Source organism: Panthera uncia, chromosome B1 (assembly GCF_023721935.1).
Source record: "Panthera uncia isolate 11264 chromosome B1, Puncia_PCG_1.0, whole genome shotgun sequence".
NCBI classification, from domain to species: domain Eukaryota; kingdom Metazoa; phylum Chordata; class Mammalia; order Carnivora; family Felidae; genus Panthera; species Panthera uncia.
This window is the reverse complement of record NC_064811.1, coordinates 4,565,220-4,584,915: the sequence shown is the minus strand read 5'-3', so window position 1 is coordinate 4,584,915 and position 19,696 is coordinate 4,565,220. Positions and strand designations below refer to the sequence as shown.

Below are 19,696 nucleotides of genomic sequence, written 5' to 3'. Positions count from 1 at the left end.
AAGGCCATCTGCTGGCAGAACTCCTTCTTCATCAGGGGACCTCAGTCTTTGTCTCTTAAGGACTTCAACTGATTAGATGTGGCCTACCCACACTGCAGACAGAAATCTGCTTTCCTCAAAGTTCACTGATTCACATGTCACTCTCCTCTAAAAAGATATCTTCAGAGCAACATCTGGACCAGCGTTTGATCAAAGCTGTTGCCCACGGCCTTGCCCATGCCACATATTAAATTAGCACATCACAGGAGCGCCTGGGTGGCTCAGTCGGTTAAGCGTCTGACTTCAGCTGAGGTCATGATCTCACGGTTTGTGGATTCGGGCCCCGTGTCTGGCTCTGTGTGCTAACAGCTCAGAGCCTGGAGCCTGCTTCAGATTCTGTGTCTCCCTCTCTCTCTGCCCCCGCCCCACCCCACTCGCCCTGTGTCTCTATCTCTCGAAAATAAAACGTTAAAAAAAAGTTTGTTGTTGTTGTTTTTAGAAAAGTAAAGTAGCACATCACATAAAATATAACACATCACAGCTGCCGTCTTTCTGGTACATTCAGATTTATGACTTGAATCTTTGTGGACTGCACCTTGCACCATTACATAATAATCCCTCTTTGTTCTTGTGAAAGCTTTCTGCCTTGAATTCTTCCTTCCTTATATGATACTCATTTGCTGTGCTTATTTATTTTTTTAATTTCACTTTCAGTTGCTGTGCACTTTGGACCTCTATTTCTCATCCTTTGGGGGGGCATTCCTTGCAAATCGCACTTCATCACCGGATTTGTATTTTTACCCCAGTCTTACAGGCTTTGATGGGAAATTCAGCCCATTCGCATTTTTTTATGAAAGTCGACGTGCATGGTTTTATCCATTTCTTCTCGTTTTATGTTTACTTGGACTAAACTTTGTTGCTGTGGCTATTTTCTCCTCCCCTCCTTCCTTAATTTTGCTTCCCTGCTCATTCTCTCCACCCACGACCTCCCCCTATTGATGCAGAAGGTCTCCTCTGCTCCTTTTCTCTTTCAGCTCCTGATAGTCATAATTAAACCGACACTCCCCCGGGAACGTGTGAAAAGTAAACGGAGACAGCACGCCCCCCCACAAGATTGTTCCTTTCCCACTCCCTCCGCCCCCAGTGCGGGCACCAGAACGGCCCTCCCTCTCCCCCACAATCAGATGTGATCTCAGGATGTCCGACCTCTGCCCTCCACCCCTTCCTCCTTCAGGTCCGGGGGCCGCGGAGATTGAGTCTATTTTTACTCCCAGATGAATACCAGTGTCCCTTACACCATGTGGCATATGCTTCAAGAATCCTTACTTAGCAATTATCCCACAAAATCCCAGGCATGTTTAGATTCAATCACGTATCTTGCAAGGGTCACTGCCAAACCACCATTTCCTGTTCCCGGCTTCTGCTCTATCCTGAGAGGCTCCTGTGTGGCTGATCCACCTGGGGGGAGTGGGGGGAGGGACTTCCAAGGGGAAAGGGGAGCCTCTCCACCTCTTGCGGTCCTGCCCCGTGGGATACTTTATTTCTTATCCCCCAACAGAGGAATTCCAACACAGCAGTGGGGACTCCATCATGGACCGTGATCAGATCATCAGGGTCCCTGGACATCGTTCCAAACTCCCCTGGGAATGGGCACTAGCCAGATTCTCCTGCCTTCGATGCAACTGGTTCTTTCTGGAATTCTGCAAGACATTCTCCCTTTGGACTCGGAGCCTTCACAGCAGAGTTTCGGATGGAGACATGTTCCTCTGGCGTTTCTTTCACTCGTGTCTCCCCCGCCCCAGCTCCTTTTGGCGCTCCGAGCGGCGAGCGGCGTGTGTGCTGTGCCTCCTGGAACTGCCCCACAGCCTCTCGGTTTTCTTCAACCAGCAGGGGTGGACGACAAGCCATTTACGTCCCTGTAGACAACAAAGAAGGAGCTGGCAAGGCCCTCCCATGTCGCTGAAGGAAGGCTGTCTGCTCTCAGCCTCCCAGGTGTGAGCAGGGCTGCTGGCTCCCAAAGGTGGGCTGCACAAGCCTTTCAGGCAGCCCCCCAATCCTGCGAGCTGAAGGAGAGGACAGGCAGTAAAGACAGTGGGCTGGAAATAAAATTAAAAAAAAAAAAAAAACCTCATCTCCTGGGTTTTCAAAGAGCCGAAGGAGCCCAATAGATGAATAAGAGAGGAGATGCTTTTCAAAATGAAGAAACAAAGAAAGTCTAGCCTCACTAGTGACTGTGGAAATGTAGACTACAGAGGCAGTGAGACCATTTATCATTTACTGTAGTAGGAAAGGGGTAAAAAATTCTCCATGCCAGTGTGCACCCCTCAGAGGTGAACTGGAGACAACATGGAGGCATTTGTTTGGGTAAAAATGTATCTCATAGACCTGAAAAAGCCTATCAGGATCAGTGCTTCTGTTTCTAGGACTTTGTCCTTATGAAACAGACATGCGCAGACACGTGCGAGTGTGATCACAGGGCCTTTGGGAAGCCCCTTTTTCAATACGCACAGACCCCAAAACGTGAACAGTAATCGTCTTTGAATGATTTTTTTCTTCTTCCTACGTTTTGGAAGTCTCCAAATTTTCTGTAACAAGAGGCGAAATATTTCCACGTGGCGTTGGGCAAGTAACTACCTATGTCCAAACCTCAATTTTCTCATGGATAAAAACAAGCCCCATGCCACCTTCCTCAATCCCACCCTCATTAGAGGTGTAGTGAAAAACCTCAATGTAGGCAAGCCCCCCCCCAAACTGAACCTGGGTGCTGCTCTGTGCCCATTTCCTCCCCTCCCCTGCGAGCCTTAGATGAGATGGGCTCACACACAGGGGGGCAGCTGGAGAATTAGATGAGGTGACTGATGTGAACCACACAGCTTTTGACGCAAGTCCCCAGGGCTGTGTGTTCATTATACAGAATCCACCTCCCAAACCATCTGGGATCTTTCCCGCCAACATGTTGGTAACACATCTCTGGCAGCCACACTGAGCTGATTTCTGTAATGATATGCTAGGACAGACACCCCAGGTTGGCTGTGAGGACCAGATACAGAGCAGACACGGCCAAGGGGGCCACCCGCCAGGGCCTTGTATTTCCGTATTTCCAAGGGCCTGACTTAAGGATAGACCTTTACCCTCATCTCCAAACGACACCTCTCAGACATAGGACAGGACAGAAAGAAGAGGGTTTCCAAACTGCCTGAGCCTCACACATCACCCCACCCAGGGCTGATACATTTTCTTAAACGAATCCTACAATTACTTTGTGAAAGGCGTGCTATGTTGCACTTAATTTCGTGCATTTAAAGCTGTACTTGGTTACTTGTACCAGATTTTCTATCCCTACTGCTAGATCTGGGGAGCCCTCTATCTCTCCCTCTGGCAGGGCTGGAATTAAGGCCTCTGGCTCATAGCAGACACTCCACTGTTAATTAGTATTGCAGTAACAGTGATAATGCATCTGGGGCCAGAGTAGTGGGTGAAGGGTGTCCCGAGTCTAGTCCAAGGGTCCAACCACCTGTTACAGCTAAAGGCAAGGGGCCTGCCTCTGCGACCAAACACCTTGCGGGCGGGGCCGGCCGAGGCCGTGGCGGGGAGGGGGCGGGGCCACGACGGGGTGGGACGGGGCCGAAGCCGACTCCGCTCGGAAACTTTCGCAGTGGGCGGGTCGGACCCGCCCCCCGGCTCCCTCCGACCGCGCGGCGCCAGGGGGCGGTCGGCGGCAGCCCCGGCGAGGCGCGCCGTGACTGGCGGAGGCGTGCGGTGATTGGCAGGCGTGCCGGCCGCATAGAGGACAGAGCAGGAGCCGCGTCTTCCGAGCCGCGCCGGGAGTGGAGCGCGGCCCGCGGCCCCGCCCTCGGCCCCGCCCTCGGCCCCGCCCCTCCCGCGGAGGGCGGCGCTCGCCGGCTCTCGCCGCCGCCGGAGTCGCTCCCTCCGGCCCGGCTGCTTCGCTCCGGCCCCTGGGCGTCCGCCTCCTCGCGAGCAACTTTTCGGTGGGCCTGGAGGCCCAAGGGCGTCGCGGCGCCGCGTGCAGCCCACTCGCGGCCGGGTGAGTACTTCGGGGCGGGGGGCGGCCCCGCGGGGGCCTGGAAAGAGAGCCAGGAGACGCCGCCCGCCTGGGGCCTCAGTTTCTCCGTCTGGGCGACTGCTCCCAGCGCCCCCCACAAGTTCCCCAGAAGGTAGAGGGCCGGGGTCCCGCCCGCTTCACGGCGACCGCTCCACGGCGACCACTCCCCGGGCTTGGGTTGGGTCTTCCTCGAGGGGTGCGCGCCCCCTCGGCCGCAGCCCGGCGCCCCGGGAATCGCGGGGCCCCGCGGGTGGCCGAAGGCACCCCTGCCCGCGCCCCGCAGCGCCGGTCCCGACGTGCCCCGTCATGGCCCTTCCCCCGCGGCCGGCGGCCGGGCTCGGCGGGTCCCAGGGCGGCCCTCGCTGCCCGCCGGGACGCGGGTGGGGCTGCGGGGGCGCGGGGGGTCCAGCCCGCACTGGGGAGCGGGCCCGCCGGAGGGGGCAGCCCCTGGGTCAGGCCGAACCCCCCCCCCCCCCCCCCCCCCCCCCCCGCCCACAGCCCACTTGGAATCTGTGTCGCGCTTCCTCTTCCCCTGGGGCTCCTCCTCAGTAAGCGGGGGAGGGGAGTGGCAGCCCTGGGTCCTGGCTGGTGCGAACCCCGCGGGGGGGGGCCCCACCTCGGCAACATTACTTTCTGTTTTGACAGATGGCAGCTTTCTGCGGAATCTCGCCCTGCCCTTTTGGATGTGATGGAGCCGTGCCCTCCCACCCCATTTTTTTGTAGTTGATGTTAAGAAATTCCAAGGAGCTAACATTTGTACAATATTTACACTACCCTCCCCCTTAGTCCTACGGGACTAGGGATGATGGCCCCATTGGACACATGGCGGAGCTGGGGCTCACTGGGGATTGGTGACCTGCCCAGGGCAGGACCACGAAGAGCGCAGGGGAAGACTTCCGCCCCAGGTTGCCCTGAAAGCAATCCCAGTTCTGCCTCTCCTCACCTTGGACAGTGACCCCTGGCATTTGGCCTGTTTATAAAGGGCTTTCCCTTCCGCTGGGATCTAGCCCTGCTTGCAGAGTGCCCTGGGTACCCTCTGTGCTGGACGCCCGTTCTCACTGCAGCCCTAGTGAGGGAGCCCGGAGGCCACACTTACCACCATCCAGGCCCGGCCCCCATGTCTCCAAGAGGCTGTGATTCTCGCGGGAGCCCCAAAGTGTCTGACCAGGAGTTTAGAGGAAGTTTCCCCTGTGTAACCTCTCCTTTGCTGTGACCCCCCCAGCCCCCAAGCACATGGAGCTTCGAGCACAGGGAAGGTTGCTGGGAGACCACATCGCACCTTTCCCAGGATGAAGTGTGTGGAGGGCTCCCAGTTAATACCTCACCAGCCCCTCCCAAGCCAGGGCTGGACAGGCCTTGGGGGCTGGTCACAGAGGGGCCCCCAGCTCAAGAGGTGCCTGAGCACTGGGACAGAGACCAAACGCTGGCGCACGATGGTGGTGCTAAGAAGAATCGCAATAGGGAAGGAGCCTTACGCTCCTTTATACGGCTCCTGCCCTCTCACACATCCCCACCCCAGAAAGTGGCACCACTGCTGTGGCCCCCGGCCACAGACCAGGCCACTCTCTGCGCCCCCGCCCCTCCCATTGTGTTGGTGACACTCCCGCCTCTCCTGGGTCCAGAACCACTCTCAGATAACCTGCTCTGGACCAGGCCTTCTTACCTTGCCCTGGAGAGTTGCCCAGCCCCTTCCCTGGTCTCCCCATCCTGTCCCCACACAGCCCTGGTGGTTCTGTAACTGTCACTTTCCTGCTCGTCACTGTCTTGTACTCCTTCTGGCCCTGGACGCAGCTCTGGCTCCAAAGCCTGGCGCTCATTCAGGCCCTGGGAACCTGCCCTAGCCGCCCACACAGCTTCTTCTCATTCCTGCACCCCATCCCCAAGCAGTCACTTCCCAGCCGCCTGCACCTTCCTAGCGACATTGCTGGTCACTCTCACCCCACCCCATCCCCACCGCCTTTCCTCCTGGGCAGTCCCCTGTTGGAATGCCCACACGCCTTCCTTCTACCCTCACCTGGCTCACACCTGCCTGCTTTGAAGGCTGAGTCGATCCCTCCCCTGCCTTCCAAAGCAGAGTGAGACCCCCACCTTGGGTGCTTGTAGCCCCCAATGCTGCTCTGTCTTTGTGGTTGTTGAGGTGACCTCCTTCCCACTGGGCGTGAGCTGCTGGAAGGCCAGCCCTACGGGGGTCCTCTCTGGGGCGGGGAGGCCAGCTAGTGCCTGGCAGGGGATCCGCCCACCGTCCGTGTCTGCTGTCCCCCTGGGGCCTGGTGTGCAGTGGGGGCTCGGCCACCGGGGAGACATTCATAACTGTCCTTGATCAAGGACTAGGGTATTCCCAGCTTGACTCCCACTTTGTTCCTGTGCATTTGGCACGTTGAGTGGAGCCGGAATGTTCCTTGGTTTGGCCCTTAATACTCTGGGGCAAAAATAGGTATCTGGGAGCCTCCAAGGGCTTTGTGCCCTTGTCTTGAGGAGTAGCCCAGTGCCAGGGGCTGGGCTCCCAGACCTTGGGAACCCCTGGGTCCTTTTGCTTGGGGCTCAGTCGCAGATGGGCTTTAAAATCTATTTTGTCTTAATTTCAAGAACCTTATTATTATAGGAAATTAGAGAAATACATTGAGAAAAAAGTCTAAAATAAAACCAGTCATAATCCTTCCCCCCCAGACAGAGTCAGTGTTGACAGTTCAGGGGCCATTTTCTTCCACGTCTTTCTGCAGGTAGGTTTTGATGGCATTTTAAAGAGACAGGCTGATTCTCATGCTGTTTTAAATCCTGCTTAACAGTGTTATACCAACACTTTTCTTGCCTTTAAACATTTATTTGTACACAGGGTCGTGGGTAACGTCTGTATAGGACAGCACCGCGCTGACGGGTTGTAATTTTCAAAACTGGTCTCTCTGGATGGTTCCTGATGTCTGCCTGTGTATGAAACCTGTGGGCATCCCTGCTTACTCTCCTGGGCTGGGGCTCTAGTGTGGAGGCTTGAGCAACTTGAAGGCTTCCCGTGGGGGCTTGTTCCAGAGGTGGGGCCTTCCCCCCGGGAGAGCAGAGGGGGGGCCTGCCTGCACAAGGACTAGAGTGTTTGGGGCAGAAGACCACACGTGGTCATCCTGCTCTGTGCCTCAATAGATGCATGGTCCGTGCAGTCCCCTCTGGGGGTGGGAGCTCCTCAGCCCAGCTCCTCAGTGCTGGAATTCGTGTTTTGATGGGATAAAAATATGCCTCGGTGCTCACGTGGAAAGAATGCCAGCCACTCTGCTTTTTTGGAGCTGACACAATGACAGGTTCCAAGCTCCCGCTCTGGCCATCAGGTGGCAGTTGGGCTTGACTGGTCCCACCATCAGGCAGGTTGGAGGAGTCTTGGGGCCGGGGCCCAGCTGGAGGATGATGTGCCCGTTTTGCAGTCAGGACGCTGGTGTCTGGGGGGGAGGGAATTGCTTAGAGTCACAGGGCAAAAGGTCCTGAAAGCTTCTTGCCCGGCCAGCGCACCTTCCCTGAGGCCAGGCTGCCTCAGTGTCCCTTGCGCCCTAGGCCCCTAACATGTGTCAGGCAAGGCAGCAGCTAGTCTGAGTGGATGAGGTCCAGCTCCTGCCTTCCGGGCTCCTGGCATCACGGGAAAGAAAACTTGTCAAAGAAGGAAGGACCAGGGGCACCTGGGGGGCTCGGTTGGTTGATCATCTGGCTTCAGCTTGGGTCATGATCTCGTGGTTCGTGGGTTCGGGCCCTGCGTCGGGCTCTGTGCCGACAGCTTGGAGCCTGGAGCCTGCTTCGGATTCTGTGTTTCCCTCAGAGTCTCTCTGCCCCTCCCCCGCTCACACTCTGTGTGTGTCTCTGTCTCTCTCTCGCTCTCAAAAATAAATAAACATTAAAAAATTTTTTAAAAAAAGGAAAGACCAGACACTTGTGGGGGGTCCTTCCACCAGGAGATGGTCTGTGATCCTTCCTGTGACCCAGCCATGGCAATGAATTGTCTCCTGTGCTTTAAAATAACAAGACTTCTGATCCCAAAAGGGCTTGACCAACTCTCAGAGACCCTGAAAATTAATTTTCTTTTATTCATTCATTCTTACTAACCGTTTTACTTGAAACAGTCATTTTGACTGCTGTATGAGATGCATAATACTTAGCCCGCAGGCCAGCCAGAACCTGTGTTTCCCTGGAACCCCTTTCATAATGTGTTTTTCAACTGAATATGCCTTTGTTCAGCACCTGAGAGAACTAGCTTGTTTGTTGTTTTTTAAAGCTTTATAGTTTGCAGATTACTTTCTCCTCCTTCACACCCTTAGTCCCCATAGCACCTCTACGTGGAAAGCGTTATTCTTATTTTACAGATGAGGAAAAACTGAGAACAGTGAGGTTAAGTAGCTACAGGTAAAGGGAAGAACTGGGATTCACTCCTCATGTTGCTTGGTAGTCAAGTCGTGTCTTATTGGCTGGGGACAGAGCTGTCCCTCCAGACCTGGAGCGTCCTGGTAGGAGGGGGAGTGTTACCCGAGACAGGACTCAGCAGAGGCATCGGGGAAACTCCCAGAACGGAGGCACGCTGGGGCCTTGGCTTGGATGTCCAGTGCTGGGGGAAGGGGCTCTGCCAGAGCGCAGGCACGGGGTCGGGAGGGGAGGCGGAGGACGGCTTTGGGAGCAGGGGAGAGGGAAGAGAAGGCGTGGCAGGGGTCGGATTTTGAAAAGAGGCCGCATTTTCAGAGACGGGCTTTGTGGATTTGAATTCTGACTCCCACACGGTGAGCTGTGTGGCCTCTAGCAAGGTATCTCGTTTCTCGATTTGCGTTTCCTCACCTGCGAAATGGGGTGAGGGTTGAAGGACGAGCCACTTCTCCATCTGTCACACCTGGGTAGCAGCGGTGCCCGCTTCACGGGGCTGTGCGAGGAACCCCGAGAAAATGCACCGGAAGCGTTGAGAACAGGGTGTGCTCCAGACACATGTGCGTTCCTGTTAACGACCCGGGTGCCCCGGCACGAGGTGGCCGTCTTAAGATGAGCTGCACTCTGCCATTCCAAGAAGGTGGCACTTGATTCTGGGGGCATCCGGCCAGGCGAGGTGGCTCGGTAGGACGTGGCCCGGTGTGGCCTAAAGAACAGACTTGTTTGCTGTCTCGGCAGGACTCTGTTCTGTGTCCCAAGTCACCCGCCGGTCTCCTCGCCCGCCACTGGCTACGTGCTCCCTCGGGTCCGTGCGCGCTGAACAGCGAGTTTCCCGGAACTTGCCTCTTTGTTTGGTTTCCCTGAAGCCCGGGAGTTTGGAAGCCACACCAAGCGCATCGATGTCCAGGCAGAGTCACGTGGCTTGGCCAGGCTTTTGTTTTGCCCCCGGGGGATGTTTTTAAATAAGGACTCTATCCCTCTGAGGCAGGAATGTCCAGATTGAAATCGGTGGGGTTGTTTGGCGGACACAGATCCCATCTCCCGGACCCATTTGTGGCTGGGGACAGGGCAAGCAGGGCAGCGTAGACCCTGGGAACAGGCCACCTCCACCCTTCTTGGGCCAACGGTCTCCAGAAACATCCGGTGAGCATCTACCCTGCAGGTGCCTGGAGCTGGGTGTTTGGGGACACCTGGCCCCCTTGTGCAGCCTGTAGTCTCTAGCCTCATCTCGTCCTCACGGCACCCCCTCACGTGGGGCGATTGTCCCATTCATAGTGGAGGAAACTGAGGTGCGGGGAGGGGCGTGGCCCGCTCAGGACCGCAGAGCGGGGGGGGGGGGGGGGGGGGGGCCGGGGTTCCATTAGCAGAAGGGGGTGGATGTGGCCTTGAGTCCCGGGGAGGGTCACGACATCTTTTTGGAGTCTGAGGAGAAGCCTCGCTGGGTCCCCCCGCTCAGCGCACACATAGACCCCGTCAGGGGCCTGTGTCCCCCTGAAGTCTATCCAGGGCACCGTGTCGGGGACCCTGGGGCACCTCCCAGAGCTTCCGGCTCCGTACCCCGTGACTTCCGGTTGCCCTCGGTTGTGGCGGTGCCGGTTTCTGCCTTGCTGCTCGACAGCACGTGAGGTCCCTTTCCTGGACTGATGGAGCCCCGCCCCCTGCCACGAGGTGGCTGTAGGTCTGTGCTCTCCCGTCTGGGCCGGTTCGCCCCCTGTCCCTAGGTGCTCCCCTCTGCTTTTTAGGGTGTGTTCGTGTCTGGTGGCACCCAGGCTCCGCTCGGGCTCCGCGGTTGTCCTGTGGTTCGGGCCAGCACGGATGGCTCTGCGGTTGGGCAGGTCTGACTGAGTCCCAGCTCCAAGGGCCGTTTCCCTCCCCTACAGAACGTGAGGCGGCCCCTACCCCACTTCCCTTTTCTGTCCCTTCTCTGCCCAACACTCGAGGCCCGAGCAGGCTGGGCCTGGCCCGCCTGGCGTGTCTTACCCTCGGCTTTTCTCCTCCGCAGGATGGACCCCGGCGCCCCCTCTGCGAGCCCCTCTGGCCCACAGCCTCCACCACCGCTGCAGCCCCAGGCCCGTTCGCGGCTCAATGCCACTGCCTCGGTGGAGCAGGACGAGAGCGGGGTGCCCCGAGCCCCTGGACCCCAAGTGGGACGCGGACCGGATGTAGGAGACACAGCTGCCCCAGCCGTGGCCCGGACCCTGAGCCCTCGGATCCAAGAACGAGGGGACAGAACAGGTAAGGGGCGGGGCCTGGAAGGCAGCAGCCTTCCGCACACGTGGCTCAGGCGCCCTCCGCGGTTCTCCCTGTGGAGCAGGGCCCTCGGGCTCCCACCCGCACGGCGGGCTTTGCTCTTGGTGCGCAGACGTCACGCTTCCCACCTGATGGCTCACCCTCGGGGCTGGTGCCGGTCCCTCAGCAGGTCCTGTGGGTGAGAGGTCCTGCTCTCGTCCTGCACGGCGCTCAGGGAAGCCCATGTGGTCCCCCCTGCCCCCCGCCCCGTCCTCAGTGAGGGTGTGCCCAGGCTGGACAGCTAAGGGCCGCCCCCCTCCCCACTCTTGGGCCCCCCTGAGGTTTTCATTCCCCGAGGCCTTCCCGGAGGCACCTCCCCGGGGCAGAGGTGAGCCGGTGTGCGGGCCTCGGTGAGACCGGATGGTTGGCCGTGGTGCTGGCTGTCTCGCTGACCTTGGGGGAGGGGCACTAGCCCTTGGGCCGTCCTCCATCCAGCTCCCGCTCCCCGAGTACGGCCCTGAGTGGCCGTGGGTGGCACACATGGGTCAGGTCTGCCCCCGACTCCCATGAGCCCACAGTCTGGTGGAGAGCAGAGGGAAGCATGAGGCCTGGGGAGCACCGAGGTGGCCCTGGGCCCAGGGCCGCGGCGGTGGGAAGAGAAGGTGCCCGAACAAGAGGTAGGTGGGAGGAGAGGGCATGGCGGCCGAGAGAGTCTGGACCTCCGGTGACGGTGGGAAGGTTGGGAAGGGAGGGATGCGGGGATAACGCTCATCTGGCCTGTGATGGAGATACACTGGGAGGGAGCTGGGGGGCAGGACTGGTCACTGGGCCGGAGCACAAGCCTCGTCTGAGACGTTTCTTCACGCTCTGGAGGCTGCTGTGGGTAGGGACGGCTGTGCGCCACCATGAGCTTCGTGGACACTCAGAGGCAGGAATCCCAAGCCTCTGGCTCCGATGTTTGTGGCGAGTGTAGCTGCTGTCAGCTCCATTCTTTCTGGTACTTTACTCCATACTTTGCAGCGCGTGTCTCACTCCCAAAGGAACCAACCCCTCCACCTAGACCGTGCGCTCGAGCACAGGTGGGGTCATGGTCTTGCTGTCCTGCTCAGAGCGCCAGGTCCCGTTCCTTGTCTTCCTGGGGTACCGGCCCCTCCTCCCTGCACACCCAGACTGTTCTCTGTCCCCCAGGCCGGCCTCCAGGCCTCCCCATCTCCCTGTGCATGTGGGAAGCTCCACCCAAAATGTGCCCTCACTGTCTCCACCTGCTGGAGTCCTACCCGGCTCTTAGGGCGCGGCTGCCTCCTATACTTTCTGACCTTGACCCACAGCAGGCAGTACACGAGTCACCCTTACCTGACCTGCGTGCCTGCACACACACACACACACACACACACAGCCCCGATGGCAACAGAAATTTCCAAAACACCACTTTTCTCGCTGCGTGTGCTGCAGTCAGATCGTGTCCTTTCTCTTCCTTTGATGTAAAAGCAAACGCCGCTCGTGGGCAGTTAAATGGATTTTGGGATTTAGTGTGTCGAGACAGGCCTGCATTTTATAAAACGCTTTCTGCAGTTTGGCTCCGCTGCCGGTTCTCTGTGCACATTTCCAGGCTGGGACTCCCCGGGGCACGTGTCTGCACACGAACCGTCACTTGTTGTCGGGGGCCTGACTCTCACGGTGGCGCACCCCCCAGCCACGTGCCCTTGACGGAGTCGGGAGGCCACGGCGAGCCTGTTCCTGCGTCTGAGGAGTGGGCGCGACCTCGCCAGCACGTGGAGTCCTGCCAGGACCTTGTACGCCGGGCAGACCGCCGTCAGGCCCCGGTGCGTGCAGAAGCGTGCTGGCGGGTCGGTGAAGGGCCGAGTCCGAGCCTGTGGTCCCCCCGGGCACCCCGTGCCGGTGCACAGCGACCGTCTGTACCTTGAGCTGCAGCACAGTCACCAGACAGCCCGGTGCCCCGGCTCCCTCACCCAGATCCTGTGCAGACCTCCTCCTGGGGGGCATCTGCTATTTTATGATCCCCCATTGAACCCCTCTTTGGACTGGTCTTCACGTTGGCTCGGGCCGTGTGTGTGCACCAGACTTTTTCTCTCCCCCAAGGGAAGCTTGTTGTGCCACTAACTGGGTGTGTGCGTGTGTGTGTGTGTGGTAGGGGGTGGGAGCTCTCTTTACCTTCTCTGTCACCGCTGGTGGGTGGGATGCTACGACCTCGCTCCTTATTCCCAGGCTGCTGAGGTGAGGCTTCGTCCCCCAGGTGGTCTGTACGAGCTAAGGAAGTCCAGCTGTCGCGGCCCCCTGGCCACACCTCACCTCCCCTTTCTCATCTCACCCAGGCTTTGTCATTTTTCTCTTCCTCTGGACAGCTCGCCGCTTAAGTAGGCCACCCCAGCTCAGCCATGCCGCCCGTGCGGAACCCCCAAACCTGCCGTGAGCACCTGCTGTGTCTATCTGTGTGTGCCACGTGGCCAGCCCTGTCCGCAGGGCTTTCCGTGGGGCACGTCTGACCCCTCACAGCAGCCTGTGAGGGAAGTTCTGTTATCACCCCACCTAGAGGGGAGGAAACTGAGGCACAGACTTGCCCAGGTGACCCACTGCTGTGTGACGGGTGCACAGGTGACCCGAGTCTCCTGGGTTAACACCAGCCCCTCCCAGCAGAGTTCAAGCTCTGGTTGAAGCAGGCTTGAGGCTCCCTGTACAGTTCATGCTGGGCCAGTGCCTGCTTTATTCCAGAAACTCACCCGGTCCTTGGGCACTTCTGATCTTTGCATCTCCTTGAAAGATCACCCGGTTCTCCGCTTTGTCTCCAAGGCCTCTGGGCAGGCAAGGGGGCTTGACCCTGAGATCTCAGCCACAGATGCCTCACGGCTGCAGGGCACGGAAACCAGCTCTAAAAACACACTTGGTTTTAATCTGAGTGTGCAAAACAGCCCCAGGAGGGCGGGGTCGAGACTGCAAATTTCAGGTAGGAGCCAGGAGATGGCTGTGGCCTCTGGTTGCTGTCCACCCCCAAGGGGGGGAGGGAAGCGGGTCCTGGGCAGTCTTGCGGCCTTGGGGTCCCAGCCCCCACGTGCTGCTCTGAGGCGGATGCAGCGGGCCCTGCCCTGCTGGCCCTGCGCAGCCCAGAAGGCGCCTGCCCCTGGAAGGGCTTTGTGGGCACGTTTCGGTGGATTCCCTGACCTGTGCGTCTGCAAACGTGTGATGCGCATTAGTTAGGTAACACTGAGAGTAAGAGTGAAAGTGACACGTCCCGTGCTGGGTACACGTGAGGTTTTCTGCCTTAGCTCACTCGCTTCTCCAATTTTCGCGAGAAAACCTAGGGGAAGAGTGGCAGTAGATACCCCGAGGCCCCCAGCTGGTGAGGGGGAGGTTCAAACATACTCTGTGACTCTGCCTACCTGGGGGTGGCAGGCGGGGCCCTGCCGCGTGCCCCGTGCCTTCAGGCCGTCTCTTCAGGGTGCCCAGGGCAGGAGCAAAGCAGAGACCTCTGGGCTGAGGCCTGGGTGGTCTCTGGTGAGGACAGAGGGGTCCGCCCCCCAGGAGCCCTTGGGCCACAGGGAGACAGAAGCAAACAGTAACGGTCTTGGCGGGCAGGCACCATGCTAGGGAGAGCTGACGTCATGGGGACCCGGGGAGCACGAGACACCCTTTCTGCTGACCTCGGTTTGCGGCGGGTCTCCAATGGGACCGCCAGCCCTGTACAGCCTCCCAGCTACGGGGCCACGGACGGGGGTGCTGGAGCCCTTGGGCACCCCAGTGTTGACAGAGGACCTGCCCAGTGTGGGCAAGACAGGAGGGGCTCTGCCCTCCAGGGGGGGTCCTGGGTGGGTAAATGAAGAAGGGTCAGCACAGTACGGGGCGTGCTGGATGCTAGGCCCGGGGCAGGGATCAGAGTGCAGGGGCAGGGGGTCAGCCAGGTGAGCCCTCGGGGGTCGTGATAAGGAGAAGGGTGTTTTAGAGGGCATTGGAGGGTTTAAGACCTGCACGAAGCCAGGCTGGCCCCCAGGTCTCTGGCTAGATGGTGGGGTCCAGAGCTGATGGTCTGGTCTGAACCGATACCGATGTGGGACCATGAGCAGAAGCAGAGTGTCGAGGCCCTGCCATCCCAGGGACAAGTCACAGCAGTGGACCACATGGGTTCTGAGGCTCTGCTCGAGGAGCCAGCTACTGATCACTGAGGAAGTTTTCTGCACACATCGTCTCGTTCTGATCCCGATTCACGCCCCGGTCTCTCTGGACGCCCCACCTGTGCTGTGACCCCCTCACTGTAGGATGTCCTGTCCCAGGACGGCAGGGGCAGTGAGTCTGTCTTGGGCGCGGTGGTTTCCTGAGACCTTTGGAAACTTGGCAGTGTGCCCTTAATTGGTCACCTTTAACCACCCACTTATGTCCCAATCCTCAGGTGTCACCTCCTCCAGGAAGCAACCTCCCGCTGCGCCCCCCCCCCCCCCCCCCGCCACCATCAGGCGACACCTCCACAGCCTTGACCTTCCGGCCTGGACCCCTGCCTCAGCTCAGCCAGCCCCAGGCAGAGACGGGGTGGCAAGGATTTTTCACCGTTTGTTTATAAGAATCAGAGTCACTATCACAAAGGCTGATGAGACACCCTGTTAGTGCAAGACAACCCCCACTCCCTAGGTATGGGACACCCCCTTGGCATAGGGCAACCCAGCCACCCCAGGTGTGGGAGCTGCGTGGCCTTGGACAAGTCTCCCTCTTGCTTCCAGGGGACCCAGCCATCCTGAGTATGGGCACCTGTTGGGGCAGGGCGGCCACAGCAACGATGCGGGCACACAACGAGGACACACGGTGTCCTTGACTGCAGGGCCCCCGTGAAAGGCGTCCTGAGAGGACCAGGGCGTCGAGGAGGCCTAGACTCGTCGGGGCGGGACTGGGGAGGTGGGATGGCAGCAGCCGCCCAAGACAAGAGCTTTGGTCATTATCATTCCTGCAGGCGTCAGGTGGCTCCTCTCCTAAGAGCTCTGGGTGTGCATTCCGCAATTCAAAACTACTTCCACCACAGACCTTGCTAGCAGCCTTCGTGAGCAAGGCTGCCGGCCGTGGGAGCGCTTCGTGCACAGGCCTCCCAGCTCGCAGCCGGGGTCCTGACGCTGTCCAGAGTGGACCCCAGGCTTGCTCACCACCCTCTTTCCTTTCTGCAGAGCACCTGCTCCAGCCGTGGGGGTGCGGGGTGAGCTCAGTGCAGTCACCGTGCCGAGCACGGGCTGTGTCCCTGCGCTGGCATGTGCGGGGACAGGAAGGCCGCAGACCCTTCTCGCGATCCTTCCCTCGGCAGCCCCCACCCCCTCGTCCCTCCATCCTGCGCCGTGTATCCAGTCGCGCTGTCCCACGCTGGCCGGAATCTGGGGATGGGTCAGACCCACTGGACGGATCGTCCCCACGAAGGCTGGTGGGAGCTTGGAGACACCGTGTGGACACTGCATCCCGGGTTACGGAGGGAAAATAGCAGTGGGCCCTGCTGGGAAGAGGGGACGGCATCCTGGGGGCTCTGCTCACCTCACCAGCTCCGGAGAAGATGAAGGGTCACGTACCAGGTCAGCAGGGCACGGGGTCTGTGGGCATAAACAACGAAAAGACGGGGGTCGGTGTATACGTGGGTCTCCGTGGGCTCCGGCAGAGGTGTGCGGACCTGCCCAAGGCCACGCAGCTCTTGCTGCTTCGTGATAGGAAGCTCTTCAATAGTGAGTTCGAGTCAGGACCCCTTCGGTCGTAAGTGACACAGAAACACAGCGTAAATGGACGTAAGCGAGAAATCAGGAGTTGAGAGGAATTTCTCAGTCCCATGGATCTGCAGAGTGTAGGCTGTGCTGGCTCTACACATGGCTGGATGCAGGGGCTCAGAGGACGTGATCAGGAGCCCCAGCTCCACCCTCCCTCCCTCTGGTGGGCTGTCCTCACCGGGCGGCCTTCCGGGGCTCCCGGGGGGCATCCATCAGCCGAGTCCTAGCGGAAGGAAGGCTGCTCCCCGATAGTTCAGCACAGACCCCGCTGGCCCGGCTTGGGTCTGTGTCCATCTCTGAACCAGGCGCTGTGGTCAGGGAGACAGAGGCTTCTGATGGGCCAGGAGGGCGTGCTGTACCCACCCTGCATTGAGGGACAATGCCACCGGGCCTTGAGGACCGAGATGGGGAAGGGTGGGTACCCAAGAGGGGCATCAAAGTGCTACTATCAGAGAAAGACAGGAACGCGGGCCGGACATGCACAGAATAGTGTGTTTCGTGGTCTGTGGTCCATGCTGACTCAGCCAGATTCTGGGGGCGTCCTTTACGGGGCTGAACAGTAAGCCTGTGACCTGTGGGAAGGCTCCTACTTACACGGAAAAAGCCAGAGCCCTCTGATGGGTCTGCAGCGTGGGCCCAACACTTGAGTGGTAGAGAAGTGTTTATGTCAGTGCCAAACGGGAGCTGGAATAATAAAGGTGTGGCATGTATTTCAACGAGACTTCTCGAAATGTCAGGCTGTGAGTAACTTCTGTGAAAAATTAATCACAGACAGAATCTTTGTAGCCAACAGATATATGCTCGAGTCTTCTATATCCTGATTAAGACACAAAAAGAACGTGGGCTTGTGAATTTGGTTAAGAAAAGTTTCGAACTTGTGGGACGCGCCCCATGGGCGCTATGGTGGGAAGTGCACCGAGGAGCAAAGGCCCTGGGGTCAGCTGAGAGGTGGGGAGCATGGACGGAAAAGAAACCTACGTTTTGGGAATGCTGGCTCTGGCCCAGCCACTTCATACGAAGTATCTCGTTCTTTATGACCGTCCTGTTGGATGGATATTAACGATTAGGTTGAAAATAACTGGCTAGGTCACACAGCACTTTGACGTTGAAGGCACAGTCACACGCAGGTTAGATTTCTCTCCACGCCACACTCCTTCCCTGGGAGCCTGCAGGCTTTGTGTTCTCCTGTTCTAGGCCAGAGAGCGCATCCAGGGGCTGGAGGGGCTGGGACAACAGCCAGAAGGGAGAAGTGACCTTGCTGGCTGGCTCGGGAGGCACCAGGGTCCTGGCCGCGAGGGCAGGCAGGGTGGGCGTGCTGAGGCCATTGCTGGCAGGGTCCCCGGGGACCTCAGGGAGGAAGTCCAGTCCGAACTCCTCAGGGAGGGTATTTTCCAACCGCCCACCAGGAGGGCGATGGTGTGTGTCCCTTAGCGTGAGGTCTTGAGAAGAAGCTTCCCCTCTTGGAGCTGTGTCCTCGGTCCCCTGTGCCTCTCTGCCTTTGAACCTGCGGGCCGTGTTGGCTCAGACCCCCGTCGCATCCCCCCGGAGTCCTGTGGCCCGTGGACTCGGGTGCCCGGCGTGCAGCAGCCTGTGGCCTTGGCCGACACAGGCAGAGCCGGGAAAGGCCTGGATGAACCAATCAGGAAGGCTGGTCATCGGGTGTTGTTACTGGGGACCGTTTTTGTTTCCCTTCATTCTGCCTCCCGTTTCCAGAAACATCTAGAGAGTGAGGAGGCTGTCGTGTCTAATAAGCACCTGCTGTGAAGTCAGCAGTGCTGCGGCCGCATCCCACGAGCTACTGCGAGGTGTCTTATACCTGCCAAGGTGGGATGCGGGGTGAACGGAGGCGGGGGAGGAGCCGGACGTGGGCCCCCGAATATCGGTTGCGGAAATCAAAGACAGGCACTGGTAAAAAAGGATTTGTTTTTAAACTTCTTATTGTCATGCTGCCTACTGCTGGTAAGGTTGCGGTGACATTGGTGTAGTTCCATGACGCTGTGTCACTTGGGGTAACTTTTTGGAGACTAGGCTGCAGCGTGAGCCGTAGCTGTTTGGGCCTTGGGCCTAGGATTCAACTGAAAGGCCTGTGCCAGGAGAGTAACCCCCAAAGGAAACACATACACGGAGTGGTTTGTGGCACCGTTTCATAAAATTAGGGAGCATTGGGAATAATGTAAGGGCCCAGTGGAGTGGAGGGGCCCGGCACCCTGGGCATGTTCCTCCGACGGGATCTCTGAACTGTGGCAATGCTGGATTTCACCACAGGGTAACGTGGGAGATCGGTTACGATTCACTGTTGTAAACGTGTATATGTCAAAATGTGCATGCACAGATTGTGACCCCCAAAAGTCGTGTGTATGTAGACAACAGTCTTGGATTTGGAGTGTTTATTGGGGCACAGGTGTTTATCTGGGTCAGGGGCTTTCCCGCTGGAGCCTGGGATCTTTCTGGAGCCCCAGTTCAAGCAGGCCTGCCCTCAGGCGTGGCGGTGGGACTGGGGTCGGGGCCCCCATATCCTTCCCGCCACTCTGAGCCGCTGCTGAAGACCCCCGTCCGTGGCAGGTTTGCTGTCCATGCTCTGGGGCTGTCTGCATCCTGGATGGCAGCTTTCTGGAGTGTTCTCTCCACGTCTGACCTGGATTTCCATAGAGCTACCCCGGGTCTGAGCACATTCTCGCAGTCCCCTCCACTCCCAACGAGCGACAAGGACCGGCCTCGTGACGTTCTGTCTGCTTCTCTTCTGTGCTAAAGGGCCCATGAAGGGCGATGTGGAAATGCCCTTTGAGGAAGTCCTGGACAAGGCCAAGGCGGGGGACCCCAAGGCACAGACAGAGGTGAGGACGGCGTGTGGGTGGGAGGCTCAGGCCTCGGCCCCACCACGTGGCGGCCCTGCGAGGGGCGGGTGCCCCATGAACAGGGAGCAGGGGAGCCGGCTGACTACGCGCTGTGTGCAAGGCCCCCTCTCTTCCATGGTCTCCGCGTCCTTCTGCCTCTCGCCACTCCTCTGGGGACCCTGTGTTCTCTCCCGTGTCCGGCTCACGCCTCATCTTGGGCCCCCCCTCCTCTGGGACACCTTCCCCACCTCCTGCCTGCCCTCAGCACCTCCACCCTCCTCTCATGTCCTCTGTGGAGGGGGCACCACACCCTCCCTGGGGGCTGCTGAGAGGGTCTCACAGGCCCAACCTGGTGCAGGTCTGAAGCTCCCAGAAGGTGGGGTGGGAAGGCGGGCTGGCCTGGGTGACGGGGGTCGGGGAGGCGGGCTGGCCTGGGTGACGGGGTCGGGGAGGCGGGCTGGCCTGGGTGA

The 19,696-nt window shown here is 59.0% G+C and overlaps 1 protein-coding gene across 1 annotated transcript in view; it reads left to right on the top strand.

Moving 5' to 3' along the window:
• The first annotated feature begins 3,872 nt into the window (after positions 1-3,872).
• Positions 3,873-19,696, top strand: part of WFS1 (wolframin ER transmembrane glycoprotein) — a 28,467-nt gene continuing 12,643 nt past the window's right edge. The window contains exons 1-3 of the mRNA XM_049630275.1: positions 3,873-4,024; positions 10,428-10,660; positions 19,144-19,226. Coding sequence (XP_049486232.1) covers positions 10,429-10,660; positions 19,144-19,226 — 315 coding nt within the window. The 5' untranslated portion in view covers positions 3,873-4,024; position 10,428. The remainder of the gene's footprint in view (positions 4,025-10,427; positions 10,661-19,143; positions 19,227-19,696) is intronic.